The 24,692-nt window shown below is 39.3% G+C and overlaps 1 protein-coding gene across 3 annotated transcripts in view; it reads right to left on the minus strand.

Annotated features, from left to right (window-relative positions):
- EVI5L (ecotropic viral integration site 5 like) overlaps positions 1-24,692 on the minus strand; it is a 59,195-nt gene that overhangs the window by 28,079 nt on the left and 6,424 nt on the right. For 2 of the 3 annotated variants that reach the window (XM_044453682.1, XM_044453681.1), the window contains exons 2-10: positions 17,964-18,190; positions 13,873-14,062; positions 12,447-12,671; positions 6,512-6,586; positions 5,304-5,429; positions 4,868-5,011; positions 3,862-3,951; positions 1,990-2,087; positions 196-256 (exon numbers count right to left, since the gene is read on the minus strand). In XM_044453682.1, coding sequence (XP_044309617.1) covers positions 196-256; positions 1,990-2,087; positions 3,862-3,951; positions 4,868-5,011; positions 5,304-5,429; positions 6,512-6,586; positions 12,447-12,671; positions 13,873-14,062; positions 17,964-18,145 — 1,191 coding nt within the window. In that variant the 5' untranslated portion in view covers positions 18,146-18,190. The remainder of the gene's footprint in view (positions 1-195; positions 257-1,989; positions 2,088-3,861; positions 3,952-4,867; positions 5,012-5,303; positions 5,430-6,511; positions 6,587-12,446; positions 12,672-13,872; positions 14,063-17,963; positions 18,191-24,692) is intronic. The other variant, XM_044453683.1, reaches the window with a different exon arrangement.

Here is a 24,692-nt window from a genome sequence, read left to right on the forward strand (position 1 = left end):
ATGATGAGAGAAAGACATACTCTCTGCAAACTAAGAATTGGTCAATAAGGACCACCATTCAGGTAACCGCATTTTGAGGTCTCTGGAGAACACAGGCAATAAGCTCTTGGGAAACAAGGCACTGGGAATTCCCACAATGTTATATCGTTGCAATACATATAAGACAAACCCAAGAATGTATGAGAGAGGGTTTACCTTGATTTCAATCTGCTCTTCCATTTCTCTGTTTTTTATTGCAGTGTACTCCTTCTCCAACCTGTAAGATAAGTAGAATGTAGTTCACCTTGCTTTCTTCTTACATAATATTCAAGTTCCGATCATATTATGAGGGATAAATGTGACTTGAGAGTTGCGGATCTGTGCATTTAAACCACAGCCTGTTTCAATCACAAAGCAAGTGGCAAGTTGGCCTTACAATTTATGGACTATATTGTGTGCGTGGAAGAGATGGCCAAATCCAAATCCTTTTTATACTTGTCACTTACCTGCAGCTCCTTCCTCTAGGCTAGTAGGGTCCAAGGTCAGGGAGAACAGGACTTGTAAACAACAGCATCTGAAGGGTCATGGTTTCCCTACCCTAGGCAGTTCTCCCTCAGCTAGGATAATTTCCAGTACTATAACTTAGGTGATGAAGTACAGGGAGGTAAGTAGTCAGTAGGGTCAAAATTTAGCTCCCTTCAACAGCAAACCTTTTCTACTCCATGTGGTTTGACTAGACAGTTTCATTCAGTTTGGCTCTTAGAAAAATAAAGGCATAGAAGGGCTAATGCCATCAGTGCTTACACCAATGAACCCCAAAGTCTTTCTAAATATGCTTCATTACTAAGTCATACAATATAATTATTTAATTAATTTCTCTATCACCAAAGCTCTCTGGATGGTATAATCTTCATCCAGGTTCTGGTGGAGCACTGGAAACCAGTAAAGAAGAGGAAATCAATTCTCTACCAGCAGCATCTGATGAACAAATCTGGGCTCCAGCCCTCACATACTGGCTGTTTTCCAAGCTTAGGAAAGCAAACTTGGAGAGGAGAATAAAAGGGAGATGGTGGGGAAGAGACTGAAGAGGTCCAGGGTGTTAGCTATCTTTATAGCTCTCCAGCATCCTTCCCTCCCATTCTGAAATGCTCCAACTAGATAGAAAAAAAGCATGTTTAGCAAAAATGCAAGGCAGGAAACAGGGAACCAACTCATCCCACTCGACTTGATGACAATAGGCCTCCAAGTTCAAAGGTGTACAGGCATCACAACACTGCACCTTTAGTTTTTTAACAAGTTGGATTTCAGTGCTTATGGCAGACCTATAAAACTAGCAGCCCTCTGCGAGCCAAATCCAGACTTCGGGTTTTCCTCAGATGGCCACATCCCATCCTCTTTCTCTCCAGCACCAATCATTGGGTGATTTCCCAATTTTTGCACTGTCCTTTCACCATGGTTCCTGGTTATTAGCAGAATTGCATTTTTAAAATGTGGCATAATGCAAACTTTTTAAAAGGTCACCAAGTCTGATTTAACTTTTTTTTACATGTGCTAGTTAAGAATTCTTCTCATTTTCCAGTAACATTTTTTCTCCTCACCATCCTTAAAGGAACCATTGATTATACAACCAACATTATTGTAATGGACTAAGGGAAGGAAGAAGTGTTTATATTTGATTTGGTGAATTTACTTAAGTTGTGTTTTAATTATATCATGTATAATTGTAATACTAAAATTAACAAAATATACATGGAAAGAGCATGTGCAAGACTGATGTAATTCTAGCCATCAGGTTTTATGGATGTGCCTCCTTCAAGTTATAAAAGATTGTGTTTAGTCCCAAGAAAATTCCATCCAATTTCAAAGACTTCCCAGAAAACCCTTCATGACTTTTTAAAGAAAGTGCAGCAAAACACAAACAGTCAGCTGATCCACCCCATCAACTTTGCCTAGGCTTTGTGTTGTCCAGCCATTTAGGTTATACATAAGAAAGTGATGCTAAAAACTTACCGTTTCATTTTCTTGGGATTGTACTTGACCTGGTAGGCCTTCAAGATCAGCTTATCAGGACAGCTGTCAAACTGATGAGGAATCACCTTCTGGAAATACTGGAACACAACACACAAGTCAGTTGGATCTACATCCCTCCCATCAATAAACCTGCTCCTTAAATCCTGCCTCAATGAAACTGCTCTTCCTGACTAGCGTAGGGGGAAAGTGAGTACGGATGTGGCCAGTCTTTGGAATACTTATAAGAATTTTGCCACAAGTTTTGATCACTTGAATTTTACTTCCCAATAATGACACAGTCTAGTATTATAGTTCGGTGGCCACTGGAAAGGAAGGGAGTAGAGAAAACACTACTGACCAAATTCATTATAGCTCATTAAAACATTCCAGAAGCTTAACTCTTTCCCATAATGAAAATGCATGTATGTGCACACACAGAAAGTGGAACAGGGTGCTTTTTACTAGCCTATTATCTTAAGTAATTGGTATAAGATGCTTCTAAACTGAACTGTGGCAGTATCTCCTATCACACTGAGTCCTGGGATGAAATTTATCTTGGCTCTGTACCCACCCTGGTTCTCTCAAACTTCAAGTAGGAATGTTTAATGCTTGAGTTATGCAAGCCAAACTGAACTGACTACATCTTATCCTAATTCTTCATATCTGCTAGTATTACTCTGCTAAGGTGAGGGAACATTTTTCTTCAGTCAACTTATCTTGTTATATGATAACGTATTCAAAAAGCAAATGAAAGCAATTGTGGTATCAAGTGGGGGAGATACTCAGTAAAATATTAAGTTTGCTCAAAGTATCCCACACTGTGCGAAAGTTGGGCTTACCTACAGCATAGATTAAATCTGATATAGGCAGGAAGATTCAATTCAGGAGTTAAAGTGTTGTGTGGCACAAATTCTACAATGAAAATATCAACATTGGGAGAGCTACTGTTTATTGAAAGTATTTTTGCCCCACTCCTCAGGCAAAAAAGGCCACCTTAGCTTACATAAAGAATAAGCAGGCAATATACGTGTTTTATAAAACACCTATGATATCTACCGCCAGTGGACAAAGTTGAATCTGCCTTGAAGTTACAGTGCAACTTTAAAGCCAAGGTCATCAATGTGATGCTCAGGGATACCACTGTGCTTGTGAATACCTCTTGGCACTCACTAGGCCCCTGCCTCTAGACTTGAAGCATACCTACTTATCCCAAAAGCTTAGGGATCTTTATAAGGCAAAACAATATTCTTTGCACAGGTGCTGAAGGATCAAAAACACGACAAACAGTTTTGCAAGTTATGACTTGGGTGAATAGCAATTTCCAGGTAAGCAAGCAAGTGCAATACACCAGCCTACCTCTCCTATGTCACTTCCAACAACTATCCCTTCCCAAACCTACTCTAGTAGTTGCACTGTTTCACTTCATCTCAAACTCCCATCTCTTCTCTCCATCTCAAAAACAGAAATACTCAAGGCACTTCCAAATTCCCATTACTTTTTACTCTAGAGCTACTGTAGGAGAGCAGGTACAGAACAACAAACATGTCTGAATAAGCAGTATGTAAGTAAGATCCTATAACCTTCACTACACTCTCATTCTCCCATCCCCCTGAATATTTCAAGTTTAGCTACTTCAATACCAAAACAAGTTTCTGCCTGAGGATCATATAGCAAGTTATTGTCGGACAATACTTTCCACTTAAAAGACATTTTCAATCAGACAAAGCATCAATCTAGACCACCAATCAGTTCCCTGTCTGAGCAGTGGCCCACCAACAGTGGAGGAAGCCTTTTCCCTTCCCCTGGTGGTACCTGTATTTAGGAACATCTACAAAGTCAACTTCTAGTCCCATAACGCACTGTAAAGCTGACCTGTGACATCCCCTCCATGTCCAGTTGAATCAGTTCGGCCTGGTTGAATTGCAGAAGAGCCATTCCTACACGGAAGATTATTTCCAGTCCCTATAAGAAGCCAGCAGAATTTAAATGGACTTCAGCTCAAGTGGAGTTTTCCATGGATTGGAGTAACTGTCAGAGCAGCCACTTCCTATGTGGATGAGATGTAAATGAGGTTAGAAGACACCTAGCTACTTCCCCCCCTGCACACACCAAGTTACCTTCTTTCCCCCAACAAAGTCACCTGTGCATATCACGCAGTGAGCATCTGGTTCATCTGTTGTCAAGTTATAACAAGAAGTCAGAATTAAACATGATGGAGCAAGTTGTTGCAACTGGCACATTGATGCTAGCATATTTGCAGAAGCAAGTATCATTACAGCTTTCTAGATGTATCTTAAATCGCTTTCAAAGAGAATCAGATAATTTTGTAGAGGATAAAGTTAGCAATGGGAACTAGTCATGATGACTATATGCTCTCTCTAGGATCATGCTTTGGAACACCAGTCACTAGAATAAAAGAGGAACGGAGTACTATTACCCTCATGACTTGTTTTTCTATGCCAGTTTTAATTAGCATTTTGCTGCAAACCACTAAACTAGCAGGGTAGAGGAGATGGGCATGTGTGACAGAAACTTCTCAGAATCTGTTCTTCATGTGCAACTTCTAGTAGCAGTCTTCATTATTGCCGGGATAGAGGCCAGTTGCCAACAATAGACAGAGACTCCAAGAGAAACAAATGCATTTGCATACTTGTGAAAGTCTTACTTTATGCTCTCTGCTGTATACCATACAACAGCATGCAATGGTGGTGTTTTAAAATAGCACCAATAGTCCCTTGATACTTGCAAATTTGTTGTGTTAGGCCACACTGCATGTATAAGGTTGCATGTTGCATTAGGCCATGCTCCCATCACTTCTCTTCCTTTCTTTCTGCCAGTCTATGCCCTGAACCCTCCAATTTTAGTATCAAACATTTACCTCATACATGAAGATGTCAAACACTCGAGTGGCCACAGGCAGAGGAAAGGTGGTGAGGAAGAGGGTGAGAAACCAGGATGATGCATACATAGATGTAAGGAAGCTTTGGGAGCGGAAGTGGATATTCAGTTCAGGTAGTTGTTCCTGAAGAGACACAAAACACAACTCTTAATCATGAGAAATTCCAGCCTGCCTCTATCATCATAGTTGGACTATGGACAATGGATTCTCGAAGACAATGCTTCTTCATATCCCTAACTCTAATCATACTGGGAGCTTTTGTGGGGGAAGGGGCTAGCAGCAAGCACCCCAGTTACTCCCCAGAGCAATAAACTCTTTTACTCAAAACTCCCACAGGATCTGCAGGAGGCAAGTTGGAAAGGAGCAATTCACAAGATTGGTAGCTTCTTTAGGCAAGCCAGATGCACTTTTTTACCTGCAGCATATACTCAAATTGGTATATGCAGAGTCCTAGCTCAGCCATAGTGGGTTTGAACAGCTCCCGTAACCTGTATTCTTGCATCAGCCGTACAAACACACAGAACGCCTCTTCTTCAGGCATCTAAAATCAAACAAGACACTTGCATAAACTTTTCCAAAGCCCACTAAAAGGGAAAAGCAGAGTGCTTTTATACTGACATACAAAACCTGAAGATACATTATGCTAATGTCACATAATGTCAGTAATCTTTTCTCTTAATCAGATATTCTCATTTCAAGTTGACATCTGTTTCTCTCATTAACATGAATTTAAAATAATAGGGACTTAAGATTACAGATTAAGTCTGTTAAGATTACATGAGTTTGTTGTCAGCAAATTTGATGAAAATGTTGCCATTCTTGTACTGATGCCATTAGTACAACACAATGGTCAGATCCACATCCAACAAGTAGGGGTTTAAAAAAAACCCTGGCTTGTTAGGAACAGAGGGAGCAATTAAGCAACCCTGCAATGGTCTGACTCTGGGCTGTTCTGCTTGACATCTAATACCAGATTCTGACATGTCTTCCCCAAAAAAGCAAAGCTGAAACCTACCGCCTAGAGCAACCAAATGGGAGCATTCAAAGCCACAGCAAATAGCATGCTCACTCTAAAAAAAATTTTTTTTACTGCACGTGAAGTATTGATTACTGGTATTAAACAGGTGCCCTAAAAATCTGGTTTCCAGCCCATACACAAGTTCTCTCATTCCAAAGGGATGCAGCTGAATAATAAGTTTGTATACTGTGATAATAATTCAGTTTACATTTCTCTCACTTGGGCTGGAAAAAAGCCTTACTGTAATGGGCTAAATATTTCAAGTTTCCTAGCCACTAGCATCAAATAACTAGTTGCGTGGAATTTTTCTAGTCCTGCCTCGGGTTAAAATACTTTAAGAAGCACTAAAAGCTGTGGACATATTGTCAGAGCTGGAGTATAACAGAAAGCTTCCTCCTTCTGAAACAGCTACTGTAATAAAGTGGTCCATTTTTGTTAATCTTTGCATTTAACCAATCCACACTGATATGAAGGTTCAAGCAAATAAATTACAGCTTACTTTTTCACTATAGTATTTTGTAAGATAGTGAACTGGTCTAGAAATTTCCAAGTAATGATGAGCACATCAGGTTCTGGGAAGTCTTCTAACCTGATGTTACACCAACCTGCATGAGGAGGAGTCCCACGATGAATGCGCTGCCCTGGCAATATCCAACCTCACGGTCTACCAGAGAATAAGCCTGAAAAAGATAGAAACTTCATAAGCAGTATGCCTAACTCAACCTGAAGAGAACTCAACAGCTTTGATGAGTTGAAGTAGCATTAGAAGCACACACTTATGAAGCAATGTTTTGAAACCCGGAAGCATTTGCTCAATCATCTGTGAGCCACACAATTTTGATTCCTTACGCTAAACACTGCAAATAGCAGCAGTAAAAGAGGCACAAGCCTAGAATTAAGCCATGCTGGGCATTTGACACAACACTGTCAGGAGGAGGGTTGAGAAGGCAAATGTTCATCCACTGATCTCCCTTTTTTACAATAAAGGATTGATTCAGAGAATATTGCATCTTCACCCTTCTTTGCCAAGAAAACAATGAAACCAAGGATAATAAGGAACAGTAATGCCTTGTTGGGCAAAAGCAGGGTTGACTGAAGAGGAATTCAAATCTCACATAATTTGAGGGCTGCGAGAGAGGTTGTGTGTTTCTAGAATAGAAGCACCAAGAAGAAAGGCAGCTTCAAGAAAGCTGGTATAATTAATGAGGTACCTAGAAGCACAATTTTATAGGGATTAGCTGCAGTTTTTACCAATTTCTTACATGCTGCCTGCATTTTATCTTGGAAGACTGGTAATTTCCAGACTGAATTGGCCTGATTATACTATCTATTAATTTTTCTCTTTGTAAAGCAGGTTAAGCATTTGTCTTCTGACACAGCAATTCAACAATCTATTCTTGTGTCTATAAGATAACCTGGGAAAGTCAAACACATCCCAAAGCTACCCAATTTCACTGATCTAATTGGGTTTAATTACATAACATAAAAGAGCAAGAAAGTTTGGTGACTCCTATGCCAGTGGGGCTCCTTATGCATTGCAACCTGTATTTTGTACTTGATAAGAGCTACAGCATTACAATCTAGAATTGAAATGGATTTAATTGTCATTGTAACCACTTGATGTACACAAGAAGCTCAACATTGTAAAGGTACAAAACATTTACTGTGTCACAAAACTTAAGAAAACCTAAACAAACCAACACTTGTTAGTTGCATAAATATTCAACCCGAGTCAATACTTGGTAGAAGCACCTTTGTAGGTATTACAGCTGCAAGTCTTCTTAATTAAGTCTTTATCAGTTTTGCTGATAGACTTATCTGGATCTTTGCCCATTCCTGGCAAAAGTGATCCAGCTCTGCCAAACTGGATGGGACTGCTGGTGAACAACAACTTGCAAATTATACCACAGATTTTTCAATCAGATTGATAGAATGGGTCAGTCAAAAGCCCAGGTAAGACACTCAAGATTTTTTTTTTTAAATCACTCCAGTGTTACGATGGCAGTGTATTTAGGGTCACTGTCCTAGTTTTAGTTCTCTTGCAGAAAAAACAAAACAAAACCAGGCTTTCCTCTAGAATTGCCCTGAATCCTGACCAATTGCTCAGTCCTTGCCCCGGAAAAGTGTCCCTGCAACATGAGGCTGCCACTGCTATGCTCCACCATGGGGCTGGTGTTCTCAGGGCAATGAGCACTGTCAACATTGTGCCACAAGCAGTGTTTGGCAGCAAGGCAAAAAATTCAATTTTGGTCTCATTAGACCAGAGAAACCCTTTCAACAAGTCTGCTGTGCATCACATATGCCTTTTTGCAAACTCCAAATGGTGCTTTGATCTGGTTTTCAGCAATAACTTTCTTCTCACCACTCTTCCATAAAACCCAGCTTTATGAGGGCTTGTCCCATGGAGGCTTTCTCCCATCTCAGCTGCAGATCTATCTAGCTCCTTCAGACTTACCATGGCTTCTTGATTGCTCTCTAATGACCTTTTCACACAGTCACAGAATTTTGATGGACAGCCTTCTCTAAGCAAAGTGACTGTTTTGCTATAGTATTTGTTTTGTAATAATGGATTTAACAGGGCTCCAGCTGATGTTCCTAGTCCAAGATTTATTATTTAAATAATCTAATTCAAATTGGTGCTTCTGAGCAACTTTATCCTGGAATAGTTTGATTGCTCTTGGTTTCAATATCAATTTCTCCATCAAACTCTGTGGCCTTTCAGAAACAGGCATATTTAATCTGAGATCACAGGGCACTGCAATTACATATAGGCAGATGACTTACAGTATGTGACTTCTGGGGCAGAGGGCCTAATTGGACATGTCACAGCAAAGAGGTCAATAGTTATGCAGCCAACAAGTATCAGATTTTGTTTACTTTTGTGCTACAGTAAAAATATTTTGCACCTTTGTAGTGCAAGATCCCATCAGTCCATTGCTATTCATGGTTGTAGCATAAAAAATACCAAAAAGTCAAAGTGAGGGTAGGTGGTTGAATATTTCTGCAAGGCAGCTTATACACGTTAGTGTATCTATTTTGAGGATGTGGTTCAGCTACAGATAGCTCATATAACACTCAAAACCCACAGTGGAACAGATGCTCCACTAACTTAGGAGTCACTAACCACCCCTGAACAAGAGAAACTTGCAGGAGCATCTCAGCCTCAGCTACTTTGTATGCTTGAAAGACCTATCGCTTCCCTCCTGGAGTCCAGAGATTTGGCTTGGCTTAGGAATCAGTTATGCAGATGATACTGTCCCATAGCTTTAATCACAGATGAGTCATTAATGCAGGAAGTACTAGGGAAAATTAAAGTAACAAGGAGGACCTCTTCCACTTCTTTCATTCTCCAAAGTTAGGCATAAAGGGAGGCTGACCCCCTCTCCTCACCTATGTTCTCTGTGTGTATCAGAGGACTTTGCAGAGGACAGTGATCTTCAGCTCCTGCCTGAAACAGCAGTTTCCCACACTGGAAGGTTGCTTTAAAAAATTACACCCAGCATATGTACATTTATTTTATGTGACATTGTAAAACAATGTTGTCATCTATGAAGTTCACACTTGAGAACTGCACAATCGAGTTACCCCACCCCCCAAATTGCAAAAATACCCTCAATGTTTTAAGTAAGTTTACAATTTTATGTGGGGCTGCATTCATAGCCATCCTGGGCCGCATGTGGCCTGTAAGTCACGGGTTGGATACCCCTGCTCTAGAGCAAGGGTTGGGAATCTTTTTCAGTTCAGGGGACCAAATTCCAATCCTAGAAAGGTCTGGGGAATGCCTTACATCTCTAGATACATCCAGAATGTAACTGATATTAAGCCTACTCACAAGTAGGGCAAGCATCTATGGAACAAGTCTCAGCAGCAAGCAAGCCTATATCACTCAACAGCTTCTCCCTGGCCAGCTACTCTCTGCTGCAGGGAACAGCTCTTCTCTCTGAACAGCTGAATGAAGGTAAGAACTTTTCCCTGCTAAGAGAACAGGAGGAACCTGGTAATAAACTGGCAGCCCAAACTAGGAATGCCTTCAGACTATATACTGTCTACAGGTCAGAGCAGAGATAAGACAACCTTGAAAAGCTGGGTTTCGCCTGTTTTTTTCGCTTAAGAAGTATTTTTCCTGAAAAATAGGAAAAATGAACAGTTTTGGATTGTGTAATATTTTCTTTTAGAATTTAAGAAAAGATTTAATATATTTTATTGAGGCTTTACTCCATTTCTCTCATTTCTAAAAGTCATGCATTCAGAGATGTTTATAGAAAGACATAAGAGATGTGAAATGTCTGGAATTTTTTTTTGTGGGGGGAGGGGAGAAAAGGTTTTTTTTAAACCTTCCCAGCATAGCCATTTCTTCCATTCCTTATTAACACTGATATATCTTTTACTGACAGACATTTCTGTTTGCCATAAATCATGTCCAGTTCCAATTACGTTATGACTTGGCTCATATAATATGGAAAAATATATGCATTATTGACAGCTTGGTTTAGTCCTATAGAGTCTGGTATTTCTTGGTTTAATCTCATTAGATGCTGCCATAGCCAATATAGTTCTAAACAAAAACCCACATATGGTGAGGAAAAGATACACACTGTAGGTTATCCCATCATTGTCACCAGTTGCAACAGAACAGAAAGACTAGATTCCTACGACACGACAAGCAAGCAATGATAAAATAAACCATGGTTGCTTGGCCTGTTGTCCAAAACAAGTTGTGATGGCCACTATGGCCTAATATGGTTGGTAACTACTATAATGCTCCGAAGTTTCTCCCTATCACAATTGTTTGTTGTGTTGTCCAAACTCAGACCCACTGCAGTACAAGCTCCAGAGCAAGAGATCAACTCAGCAAGAGCAACAAGTCAGCTTGGTGTAAGCTGTCAGAGGTTGTCTTGCTTCCTCCCTACTTCTGCCCCAGGGATCTTCTTTAGGGCAGCAGCTGATGACTGGCTGTGTGGGGTTGGAGGGGAATTTGGAGGGGAATTTGGAGGGGAATCTTTTCATGCAGAAGCAGGAAAGGGGAGAATCAGATGGGTGACAATGCTCCTAACCAGGGCAGCACCTCCCAGTTCCTTGCTCCCTCTCATTCATGAACAGGAAGTTGGAGCAAAACAATCATGATAACCCTAATAGTCTGTTGGGCACTCTGTGGCTGCTGGACACTTCATGGCAATCACTGTTGTGGGTTGTGCGAGTCCACTCAGGGTTGTGCAAACCCACTCAGTGTGGTTATTCTACCTTTGTTTTTTTTTAAAAAACAAACTTTTGGGCTTGGGTCTATAGAACTTACTGCCACAATTTTTAATATAACCACGAGTTAGAGCTCACCACTAGGGAATTCTGCCTCATTTATAAAGCATTTGAACTCTTGCTACTAGAATATATTCTATTAAAGGAAACTCAGTTGCCTAGCTCTTATGGCACTGCCATGGGATTGATACCACCATTAAAGGCTACCTTTCAAAATGACCAATAAAATAAGATCCCCGATAACAAATGATTTGCAAAAGTGAAAAAATGTCTCTCCTCAAATAATGTGTTCAGATTTGCTTAAAGGTTCTTAAATATGATTGCTTCCCATGTCTAAGCTAAGTCCTTCCCAGGTAATAGAATTACAGTAGCTCTGTAGATCAAATTGCCCTAAGGTCTACCTTGCAGATCTAACGATCCCCTCTGCCACCCATGGCTTCAAAATTTCCAGAAATTTTATATCTCTGGGCCAGAGGTTCATTGTTTTTGCCCTACAAGGTTATCTTCCTCTGCATGGGTTTCTTTATATAGCTGAATTGTTTTACTTGTTCATATAGAAGCATAGGCATAAATAATTGGATATAACAGCACCTATCATGCAGAGACCAAGGGTTCGGTTCAGTAATGGGGGGGGGGGGGCAAGCGTTAGACCATCCTGTAAACATTGTAAATGCTTGCAATCAAGTGGTGCCGAAAAGCATTAGTTCTTATCTCAGTACTATAATGAATTTCTAAATAAGAGAGAAATGGTTGAAGTATTCAGTCTAAACTGTCTCCAAGGGTTTATGCTCTCAGCCACAGCAAGGTCCTAGAAATTTAAGCTAGAAAAATTAGCATCAAAACAAGGAATTGATAAAAATGGTAAGTACCACAGGTTGTATACTTCAGGTATTAGGAATGTTAATGTAAAAGACTGAACAAAACTCAGGTCTGACTCATTGTTGTAATAACCCCTCCTAGGCAGAACTGCTACTTACAAAATAATCTTATTCTCATTGTTTCATTCCTGCTCATTTCACGGTAGCTTTTGCAATTACCACATGATGTGGTTTGTCCAAGGGGGGCTAATCCCATCTGAAAGGCCATCCATCTGACTAGAAGTACCATCACATATTTTTTAAACAAGCAAAGAAAATAATAGCCATAGGAAAAAAGATGCTAGACAACTTCCTCTACTATAAAGTTCAGCTACTAAAGCTAAATTCATGAAACACTGTTTATATACAAAGGATCCAACAGTAGATGCTACTCTTCAAAGCAAGTTTATCATCAGGGCCTTAGACTTGCCTTCATGACATTGAAGAGGACTTCTTGACCCAGACTGTCCTGTCCCTTAAAAAACTCATGCTCAGGGTATGTCCTGGCAATATCCCTCCTGATCAGCTTTTCACAAGGAGAAGACATCTTCAGCAACTCTGAATATTGATTCTTCACAGGCATGTCAGTGGCACTGCAGAGAAGCTGCCAAACTATAGCACGAAAGTGATGGGGGATTCCTTTTCTTATAAGCTCCTGAGGAAAACAAAGTAAAACAAGTCCCAAGCGACACTATAAGCAAGAACTCACAGTCTAAGTCCTTTTTACAATGTCACTTTATACCAAAATAGACAATTTTTAATCTTTGGCATGAGCCAAGAAGGACTTTGGACCCAGTGCAGCCAGTTCTATAATTATAAGCATGGAATATCAAAGGTCTGCTTAGCAAAGAGTCTCTGAATTTGACCTTTCTGGTGCATTCTGAAGTTCTTCCAGAAGTTTTGAAAAAAAGAATTTACGATTTCAATATTTCAACCAACTAAGGGGGAATTTCTGCTTTCCACCACAACAAACTTGTTCATTTTCCTCATCTCTACAAACTTGTTCTGTTATGTGCCATCAAATACTTCCTGATTTATGCTGACCCTTTGAATGAACCCTTTGAATACCCTGTTTTGACAGCCCTGCTCAGCTCATATAAATTCAAGGCTGTGGCTTCCTTTTTGGAGTCAATCCAGCTCATATTTGGTCTACTTCTGCCTTTGACTTCCCCTAGCATTATTGTCTTCTCCAATGAGTCTTGTCTTCTCATGATGTGCCCAAAGTAGGACAGCTCCAGTTTTGTCATTTTTGCTTCCAGGCCAATTTCTGGCTTGATTGGATCTAGGATCCACAGTTATCCTTGTGATGGTCCAAGGTTTTCATAAAGCTCTCTTTCAGCACCATGTTTTGAACACATCAATTTTCTTCCTGTCAGCTTTCTTCACTGTCCAGATTTCACATTCATATATCAGAAGCCAAACTTAATGCACTACAGTTTTGCACACATTCATTGTTAGTGCCAACTACACGGATGACACTTAAGAAAAAAATTATTTCCCTTTAATACTTTTTCCCCTGATCAAAATGTCGTGTTCTGTATTCTCCCTGCTTGTCAATGTTCTAGCCCAGTCTTCCCAAACTAGAATTCTCTAGTTATGGTAGATTACAGCTCCAATCATCTCTACTCATCACTGGCTGGGGAGGATGGGGAGTTGTAGGTTCAATGTATGCTGGGGAGGATAGGGAGTTGTAGATTCAATGTATGCTATTTTGCAAACTATGTCATGTTTGCAAAATAGTGATATATAGCTGGAAAAACAATTAAGGTTGCCCATTCAAGCATACCTTCCAAAAACAGTAATATGCTCATGTCATCATAGGCATGCCCACTGTTAGAAACAACTACTTCCCTTACCTTGAGCAATTTTTCCTTCTTTTTCCGCCATTCTTCCCATTCATTGACAATTCTCCCCCACAAGATCCAAGTATCCTCCTCAAGGTGGCTCAAATTGGAAGAGGCAGAAGAGCTGGAAACCAAAGAGGATCCACTGTTCCTTCGTGAGCCATTCATAGAGCGTAAAGATTTAGAATCTGCTTCCAGAAGCCTGCAAAATGCCATCTACAGTTAGTGTCATCTGTATCGGCTCCACAACAAGATTAGCCCCCAGAATATCACAGCTGCTCCAGCAACCAAACAGGCTTAACACATAAATGTTAATTAATTTCTTGATTTGGGGGAGGTAATCTCATACATACAGATTTCCTGCACAGAAGTGTGATTTCAGATGTTTTCTTGTACCTTGTGTCATGCCAGTACTGATGTGTCTTGTGTGATGTCAGAAGTGCTGGTATTGTACAAAGCACCTCCATATGTTTGATAAACACCAAAAGATCGAGCAATTCACAGGGTCATCATCATGCATATGAAACATAGAAAAACTTGTCCAGTTACAGAAGCCATTAATACAATTTAAACTGAGGTTGGGGGCAGTGTGAGGACACAGCATTTATTTAGATACTATTTTAACTTTAAGGGAGCATATACAGAGCTACCTTGACTCACGAACTTAATCTGTTCCAGGACTCTGGTCGTGATCCAAATTGGTTGTGAGCCAACCATAAATTTCCCCATAAGGTTCAATGTAAATAAGGTTAATCCATTCTGTAACTATTTTTTTTAATCAGAAAGATGTGAAGCAAAGTGAAAAAGAACAACAAAGATTGCAGCCATCTCCCCCTTCCCACACCAAGCATGAGTGCGGCCATCTCCCCGCCCCCCCCCAGCACGACTGTGATCACGCCCCTCATCCCTGCACGTGCCTGTCATCCCACTGGGGTGGGTGAAGACGGGCGCGCTCGGAAGGGAAAGACTGGCACAATCATGTTTGGAGGGGGAAGATGACCAAGACTGCGGTTGCGCTCATGCAGGAAAGAAAGGCACAATTACAGGCATGCTCCTGCAAGAAAGATGGGTGTGATCTCAGCCATCCCCCCTCCACCCCCAGGACAATCGCAGCCATCTCCCCACTCAGGGGGCTGGGGAGATGGCCACAATCGCAGTCGCCACCCAATATGGAGTTCACGACCTGAGTCAAAATTTTTATGAAATTTTTGTTCGCAACCCGATTTGGTCGTGAACTGAAGCGTTCGTGAGCTGAGGTACCACTGTAGTAATGGTTAATATTTTGGATTCATCCAATTTCCAACTTTAAATCCTTTCTTCAGGGATAAAGTGGTATCTGTATTCCACCAGAAGAGAGAATGTGTTACACATCTTTTTCAATTCAGTATCTACTTGGATATTCTATTTATCAACTTGATACCTTCCTGCAGCTTTTCAACAAATGTAGCATATTTAAAAAAAAAACTAATTTAAAAAGGCAAAATATACTTTTCAATTAAGAAAATAAGACCTCGATCACTATTTTATATTGTTAATTCATTTTATATTTTTAATGTATTACATTTTAATTGATGTTTTGTGAGCCGCCCCAAGGCTTCGGCGAATGGGCCAGCATAGAAATTTTCTAAATAAAATAAATAAATAAATAGCTCAGCAGAATTTAATTTCTCAGACTACTATAACTGGTCTTTTGTTTACTGTTCAACAAGATCCTATTGGCTTTTCACCCATTTTCCTCTTCTTTAATAATCACTGCTTAAGGACCTATGATAAAAATTAGTAAGGCAAATAAAACATATTTCAGACTAAGAAAACAGCATCAAGAGAGACAATAGTTCAAAGAACAAAACACAGGAAAACTTACTGAAAAAATCATTGCTCATTCTACTCAACATCTGGGGCTTACTATTACATATTAACCTGTAATAGAATACGCATTTGGTGCTATGATGCCACCACAAGACCATTTAGAAATGAAGCAGGATAGTCAGTTGAAGGGAACTAATTTATAGTTACTGCAACTGGCATGTCTACAGTTGGTCAGATGATCTAAGCAGCTGTTAACTTCTGGCATATTAAGGAATTGAAAGACAAATACAAAACAGGGTTATTTTCTGTCTACTTAGTTTGACACCCTCTTCTTGGATCTCATCTACTGGGACAAAAATTTTGACCTTAAGTAGGATGAAGCCTCACTTAGATAACATCCAATAACACCAGCATCTGAACAATGAAATGGTTAGAATACTTACATGTGTTAATTGGCTCTTACGTCAGACATATGTATATTTGTGTTAACTACCTATCACCACCACTCTTGGTTATGATTTGTGCTCTAACACGTACCCAGGATAATAACTACTACAAGGGAGCACATTTACTTTTGTGGAGCAATGAACACACAATCCTTAATCAAATGGAGAAACTCTCAGCTTCGACCACACAACATGTTATCATAACTGTCTTTTGATTTTTAAGAGACTCTAATATGCAATACTGTAGATATCCAGAAAGGCTGAAATGTTGCCCTAATAATCATATATTAGTGAATTCATTCATGTTCTTATGAAGGGATTGTTCAAAATGGTTCAAATAACATGCAAGCATACTATGGCTCACTTCAGTATGTAGGTCCAATAATAGCATTACAAGAGTTGAATAAAAGAAAGGGTGGCAGATGGGCTCATCATAGACTACAAAAGGACATTTTCCATTTAGTGGGACCAAATTGTTTTGTATTTATACTTGGATATACTTTGATTACTTTAAAGTAATCATTAAAATGATTACATTACATACATAAACTGCATATTTCTATGAATCACCCAACTAGTTTTTGTATTCAAAATGGACTTTTTCAAATGAAGTTAGATGTGTATGCATATCTGTTTAGCTAATTAGCCAGACTTCAAAGTTATTAAAGACTATCAGAGTCTGTTAAAAATTCCAAAATTTCACCTGCTTTTAAAAATTCCCAAATCTATATTCATGACATACCTTTAAAAGGCCACCACAATACGCAAGCTTTCACGACCTCTTCACTAGGCAAACAGTATCAAAAAGTAGTTTGGTAATGGAGGTGGACTTCATAGTGACATCACAGTACAGAACTCCTAGATGAAGTGGGGAGTGGTCTGCACATGATCACGATGGGTTCCACAGGTCATTAATGACTACAAGTTTGGGTCTATCCCTAGGGTTCCCAGGAACCAAATACAGAAAAATGTTTGCTTCCTCATCTTAGAAATATTACATCTAGCAGATTATCATATATCAGACCAAATTCCTTATGATAAAGGGTATCACACACTCGGATTAATTATGTCACCCTTTTTAGATAATCGTCTTGGGTATACAATTACCATAGGGAAATGGGATTAGGGTTAGGTCCATCAACTATGGCCTTACTTGGATGAGCAGAGTCTAGCAACGGTAACCCACGCTCTGGTAACCTCCCAATTGAACTATTGTAACACAATTTACATGGGGCTACCCTTGAAAATGGTCCGGTTATTTCAGTTGGTCCATACAGAGCAGCCAGACTTCTGACAGGAACTGGCAGGCGTAAGCATATAACACCAGTTCTGTACCATCTGCACTGGCTACCAACTGAAGTCCAGGCCCAATTTAAGGTGTTAACTTTGATGTATAAAGCCCACAATGGTTTAGGGCCTGGATATCAGTATATACCTGCTCAAGTCTTAAGATCTTCCTCCAAGGTCCTTCTTCAGGAACCCTCTTCTTTGAAGGAGATCAGAACAGCAGCTGCCTGGAGAAGGGCCTTTTCTGTGGTAGCACTCCAGCGCTGGAACCTGCTGTCCAGAGAGGTGCACCTGGTGCCAATGCTTTACTCATTTCGGCACCAGGCTAAAACCTTTTTATTTACCTGGTATTTTAAGATTTAATGGCATTTTAATGGTTAAGATTTTGTTATATGTTTGCATACTGAATTTTAATTGGGCTTCTGTGCAGTAAGCCATCTTGAGACCTGCTGGTACCAATGGGTTATAAATGTTTTAAATAAACAAACCTAGTTTAAAGCCATTGCTTCCTGTCAGCCTGAAACAGCAACAGAACAGCAAAGGGAATTCAGGGTTTCTCACCTGTTTTGTTCTTCCAGCTTTGCTAAAAGTTCTAGCTCATCTGGGCTCAAGTTCTCAGAATCAGAAGTGGGGGAGCATGCAGGCACAGAATTCACAGAAGAGAGTGCTTCATGGGATGAAGAGTCAGGGCTGATCGCTGGACTTGCCATTTCAGGCAGTTTGAGAGCAGCAGGGATATTCATTCAAAAAGTCCTCAGGCCGTATTTCCAGGAAGGCTGAAGTATCACCTGAAAGGAGGGAACACAGTATTAAAAGAAGCTGTTTCCTTTTTGCATCAACCCTAACATCAACATAAGAACTGCCCTGACAGATCAAACCAAGATCCTTCTAGTTCAGTACCATTCAGGGCATCTGCACATTACTCTAAAATAATTAAGACTAGGATTTTGTATATATTTGTATACTAATCTGTCTCTGAAGAATGAGAGAAGCATTTTAGTCTCCCAGTAATCCATGGGAGTTGAGAAATCATGAATTCCTCAGAGGATCTGAACTTGAGTGTTCTAGCCCAGCTTTGAACAACCCTAAGCAGTTGGGGTTCAGATTTACATATAAGAAGGGTTTATTGAAAAGACAAGTGAATTACTCCAAAAAGCTAGAATTTCAAAGGGTTTAGCAAGGAAGGCACTTAATTGCTTAGTGTAAACCTGCTGGCTGAGAGGCTCCTTTCAGTTGGAACAGATGGTCAGGTCAGTAAAGCCCTTTGAAAGTGTTTGGTGTCCAAACAACTCCACCCAAGGGAAAATGACTAGCCTTTATAGACTACTCATGAAGAAGGGGTTGGTTGTTGCACAGAGGAAGGGACAAAGTGATACACAATTAGCTGTTTACCTTATCAGCAAGCCCCAAATGTATACTATATGCAGCTTCCCATAATTGTATTCTAGGAAGGTTACCATCCTCCTTAGCTGACCTCAAGTCATAACACCTGAGGCTTTCCATCTATGTCAGTCAGGATTCTCATAACATACCACAGCAAAGGCCAATGAACTAAGCATGGAACAAAACATAAGCTCATTAAGCTAATCATAACACCAAACAGAAGCTTGTTAATTGGTCCAATAAGGTGGGATTCCAGGCCAAACACAGCTACATGTTTAGTCCTTTGGCCATCTCTCCCATGGCCTCTGGAAAACACCTAGTGAGCAGTAACTCTAGAACATGTGTTTCTATTTATGCCAAGCAAGGCCTAATAGTTTCCAAGGCTCGAGAGCCAGGCACTGATTCTTACAGTTCAGGCCAAATTCATTACGTTTCCAAATAATAAGCCAAAACACTTCCCTAATAGGTAAGACACAACATGAAACTCCTAAATTTTGTCTTACAGAATTATCAGGTTAGCCAAGAGTTATCTATTGCTTTTCTGCTATGACAGCATAATCAAATCTGTATTAGGCTCTTTTCTGCAACATCCTGTTTCTTCTGTAACACTACAACAAAAGCACTAGGAGGGCAGGACACGCGAAGCTCAGGGAGCCAAGGTTCCATTTAGATGCCAGGAAGCACTTCCTGACAGTTTAGGACCCTGACGGTATGGAATGGGCTTCCACAGGAGGTGGTTGAGGCCCCATCGGTGCGGGTGTTCAAGGATAGGCTGGACGTTCACATGGTGTGCGGAGCCAGTTGGAGCCGGGGGTCAGACTAGATGGCCCGTGAGTCCCCTTCTAACTTGCTATGTTTCTATGTCTTCTTAAAAAAATCTAAATATCAAGCTTCCCTTAAAATAGCCAGATAAACATTCAATGATTGAATAGTACACTAGTCTCACAGTTAACCTCTGAACTGTTTCCAAACTTCTTTCAAATTAAGATAAAGAAGGCTTTTCTACGCAAATGAAAAACAGATTGCATCATTTCTCAAATATTTACATTGTATCTGTCAACATAAGTATCTTATTATCATACAATAAAATAAACTGCATTTCACCTGTAACTATCAGATCTCACTATGGCTATTTCATTTTCATTTGCTATTTCACCTTTGAGATGCCGGACCAAACAAAGTGAAACCCAAAGAGAATAGGAAACAAAATTGTTTAGTGTGCAACCTCCTTTATTACCAGGAATAACCTCAAACTTTTATCCCTGCTGGTCCTAAGTAAGATCCAATATAGAAATATTTCAAAGACATTCTTCCTGCAGGCAAAAATAAAAGCAAACACAATATAAACAGTCTGAACAATGGATACAAGGTTTGATTTAAGAATAAAATAGCATAAATTAAACTCTAAATTCTTGAGGGAAAAAAGGTCAAGTCAATATGTTTTAGTAGTCACATTAGTATCACTGATGCATCATATATTTTTAAACAATGAAAATCTTGATTTAAACTTGGGATCCTAATCCAGTCTTGACTTCTACCCCCGTCTCCATTGCTTCTCTCCCAGCTTTTTAGTGGTTCCCCAGCTTTTATGAAGTTTCTACTCCCATTCTAGAAGGATGTAAGCTACAATATTCCAGTATTTTATCATTTGATTTTATCATTCTAAACAACCTGGTTGCGCAATAGACAAATATAATATATAAAGAGCTGGGTCTACCCCCTACCTTTGGTCCTGCTCCCCTTTGTTTTTAGCCAGCTGTTGCAGGAATACAGCTTCTCTGTAACGGATTTTGGCCTTTGGAAAGATTTGACAACACTGTGGTACTGGAGAAACATTATGGGAAACCTGAGTGGTAATTAATAAGAATATCACATGAACACTTTACTTTGCATCTGTCTCTTTGGCGTTCAGCCCCATCCACCACTGGAATGCAGCCCCAAGTGTTTCGCCTATATGGAATTCAACTCTCAGACTAAAAGCTGTTCAACAACCATCTGAAGCACAAGCAGAGAACTGTCTCCCTATTCCTTTGAAAATGGGAAAACAGTATCTTTATCTTCTACTGGGACATGAAAAAAATAAGCCCGCACAACACAGTATCTGCCTGTCCACATCTATATGCTGCAAGGCTTAAAAGTACATCAAATGCAGTTCTGAAGCCTTCTGAAGTTGCCCATACCAGGCTCCAATTATGTGTTAAACAGCTGTCACAGTAAAATCCACAGAGGCATGTGACTACAACAGGGGTCCTCAGAGGCACCATTTGGTAGGAGGAACACTTTATTTCTGAAGCACACATGGCTAGCTTTATCACCCCATAGTCTAAGCCAGGAAAGAGATCTTGGGATCATGGTGGATAGCTCAGTGAAATAAAGACAGTATTCAGCAGCTATGAAAAAGAAATTCCATGCTAGGAATTACTAGAAAAGGGATTGAAATATTCCCAATAACTTAGTCCCTTTTACAAATCTATGGAATAGCCATATTTGGAACACTACATATAGTTACAGTGGTTCATTTCAAAAAGGCCATTGTAAAATTGGAAAAAGGTGTAAAAAACATATAGAAGGGAAACTAAATGATCGAACACATTGTCCTAGTAAAAAGAATAAAATAGAGCTTTAGTTTAGATAAAAATTTAACTACACGACATGTGATTGAGCATTGTAGAGGGAAGGAGCTAGATTAGATTAACTTTAGTTAGTTCCTGCAGGTTCTTAAATTCATTCCATAATTCAGCCTTCCCCAGCTTGGTACCCTCCAGATGTTTTGAGTTGAGCTCCTACCCAGCCCAGGCAGCATGACCAATTATCAGGAAGGTTGGGGAGGGCTGTAATGCCAAGCATTTGGTGGATACCATGTTGGGGAATGTTGGTATAAAGTTCAAATTTATTCACAGATCTTCTCTGAGTAATCATATTTGGTAATTTAAGGTATAATTGTTTGATCAAATACCTAAGTTGAGAACATTTATTAGGACTATGTAAAAATATAGGAATAAAGACTTCATTTCTTGCTCAGTTCTTCCTGTCTCTGCTACATTTCCTGATTTCTTAAACAAAGGATAAGATTTCTTTTCTGTACCTACCTTTTAAGTTCTAACTGCAAGTACGTTAGATGTCTGCCTTACTTCCTTAGTTCATAGACCATTTGTAAGAAATCTGCTCAAAGAAAAATATATACTTGTATATAGTCTTTCTTTGGACTTTTCTGTTTAAGCATATGGGGTGAAGTGACATTAGTTTTGCTCAGGTACGGATGGGTATTAATTAGCAGAAGTATGTCATGTATACCCTGCTTCAAAGAAAATGAAGGAAGTTGAGGTACTTTGGTTGTAATCGCTTAATGCAAGGAGCAAAATTCTAGATGTGATGCTAGTAAATAAAATGTTCCTTTTAAAATCCATTATTTCCATATGGTTTCTACAAGGGGTGCTTGGTTAACAAATGGGGTCAGTAACTGGGTACAAAAATAAGTTGGTATGACAGACTCATAAGTCACAATATCCCTAGTTGCTTGACATTATCCAGCCTTTCATTCTTAAGTGAACTTATGTTAGAAGCTAACTTGTCTAACTGCAATATTTGAATAACACTAGCATTTATTATTATCTAACCCAAAAAAGCTATTCACAAACTCCCCAATACAAAAAAGAAATACAAGCATGAAAAATTCTCTTTAGTGATACAGGGTAAACTGTAGAGAGTTTATGTAAGAAATTCAAGGTTACAAATGTCTGTTATATAGTTCAGAGATTATACCATTTTTACTTTTGTGTTAGCCTTTGGGAACAATGCAACTACCACATCCTGATTTTGATGTCAAATTATTACCAGTGTGAGTGCAAATTAGAATCCCCAATCACTTTGCTGTTGAATTATTCAGTAGTTTCCATTAGATCCAAACAACTGCAATAGCTAGCTAGCATATACACACACACTCCTCTTACCTGGGAGAAAATAGCTTCAGGTAAAACTATAAACTATGGATCTCAAATGTTTTACCAAAAACAGGATGTACTGAAAAAATGCTCTAATTTGACAACACAGGTCTACACAGAACAGAAATACACACTGAACATATTACAATTCATACAAAAAGCTGCACTGATTTTCTTATGGATTACATTCCTACATTCCTGATGGATGGTTGCAGATCAAGTATCTTTGGGAGGTATATGACATCAAGAGTTGGTCTAAGTCCATTCCTAAACACATGGCCTAGAGAAGGAAAGCAGTTTCATAAGAAAAGTGTAAGAAGACAGCAGCTGTCATTCATGTTGTTTGGACGTAGCATTCTCAGCCGCTTCAGCTAGCCTCCAAATATAATTACTGAATACATAAATATATATTTAGTATTGGACATAAGGAAGCATTTTTAAAATGCTCTTTCTTGCTTCAATTTGTGAAACATGTTTACAGTTAGTAGCTTGATAATAAAAAGTTATTGCACAATCCTATGGACATTTAGCTGGAAGTAAATCCCATCAACTCCAAGTACAAACACAGAACTGAGCTGCAGGTATTTCCAGAAACTGATGCTGCCCAGTGCAGTTGTTATATTGTGGAAAATTCTATGAGTACTCCAAGCCACATACCTCAGAGTAGTAAGGAAACATATAACCTCCCTCCACCAACATCACAGCAACTGTTTTATGTCATTTTATGTTAAACTTTATATTAAAAACTGCAGTGATACTATTCTAAATTATTAATTATATTTATATCCCACCTTCTTCCTTTCAAGGAACTCAAGGCAGTTTACACAATTCTCTTCCACCTTTCAGTCTTATGCTCACAAGAATAACCTTGTGAGGTAGGTTTGGCCCAAAGCCATCCAGTTAGGTGCACAGCTAAGTGGGAGCTAGAACCCAGATCTCCCAAGTCCCAGTCCCACACTCATAATCACACCGCACAACACTGGTAATGTATCAGCGTTTGAGAAGTACACATAAATGAATGCAGAAGAGGCCAACTTTCTTACAAAACATTACAGTTTGAATGAGAATGAAAGGATGCATTGCAAATATAATTCAAGCTTTTCTTACAGTAGGCTTGTACAGAGCTACTTGACTATATATCTGAAAATTGCCTCCTAACAACTAGGGAAGGAGAATGCCAAAGAACCATCTTTTAGTTTCAAGCATCTTTATCAACTTAAGACATCTTACAAGAGATGAAGCCAGGGCAGTCTCTTATCAGACTTATGATCTTTGAGAAGTATACATATAGGTGAGCTGTTCATTTTGTGATATTTTGTATATGGCTATCTTATTGCAACATGCAATAAATTGTTCAAACTGCAGTAATTTTACTTCAGTGTTTGCTTCCCCCAACCCACACACCTTCTGAAAGAAACAAACTAACATTAACAGCCACAAAATCTGAATTGTATGGCCAAAGCTGGCCTCAAAATCAAATTAAATAAATTACTGAAAATTATTCTGCAAGAATCATCATCTCTTCTAATGCATTACCTCTTTAAGTTTTCCCATACTCCAGTGAATTTAGCCAAAACTGCAACAATCACAAGATCCTGACTGCAGTAAACCAAGAAACTCTGAGGTTTGCAATTATACATAAAAAAGAAAAGGATACTCTAAGATAACCCCAGCAAGCCCAATGATAATCCCATGCTATGGCATGTCAACCGACAGAAAAAACTGACAGAAGGGAGGGGAATCAAATGGAGTTGACCGGGGAGAAAAACTTGTGCCGAGGACAATGGAATGAAATTGTAAGAGATGGAGGGATGAGGGAGAGCAAGATTAAAAGTACCATATGATCTGGATAGGTAATTTCCAGATTCACACTATGAAGCCATTTATTTATTTATTTATTTATTTATTTATTTATTTATTTATTTATTTATTTATTTATTTATTTATTTATTTATTTATTTATTTA

This window comes from Varanus komodoensis, unplaced genomic scaffold, assembly GCF_004798865.1.
Source record: "Varanus komodoensis strain SLA01 unplaced genomic scaffold, ASM479886v1 scaffold7_1, whole genome shotgun sequence".
Lineage (NCBI taxonomy): Eukaryota > Metazoa > Chordata > Lepidosauria > Squamata > Varanidae > Varanus > Varanus komodoensis.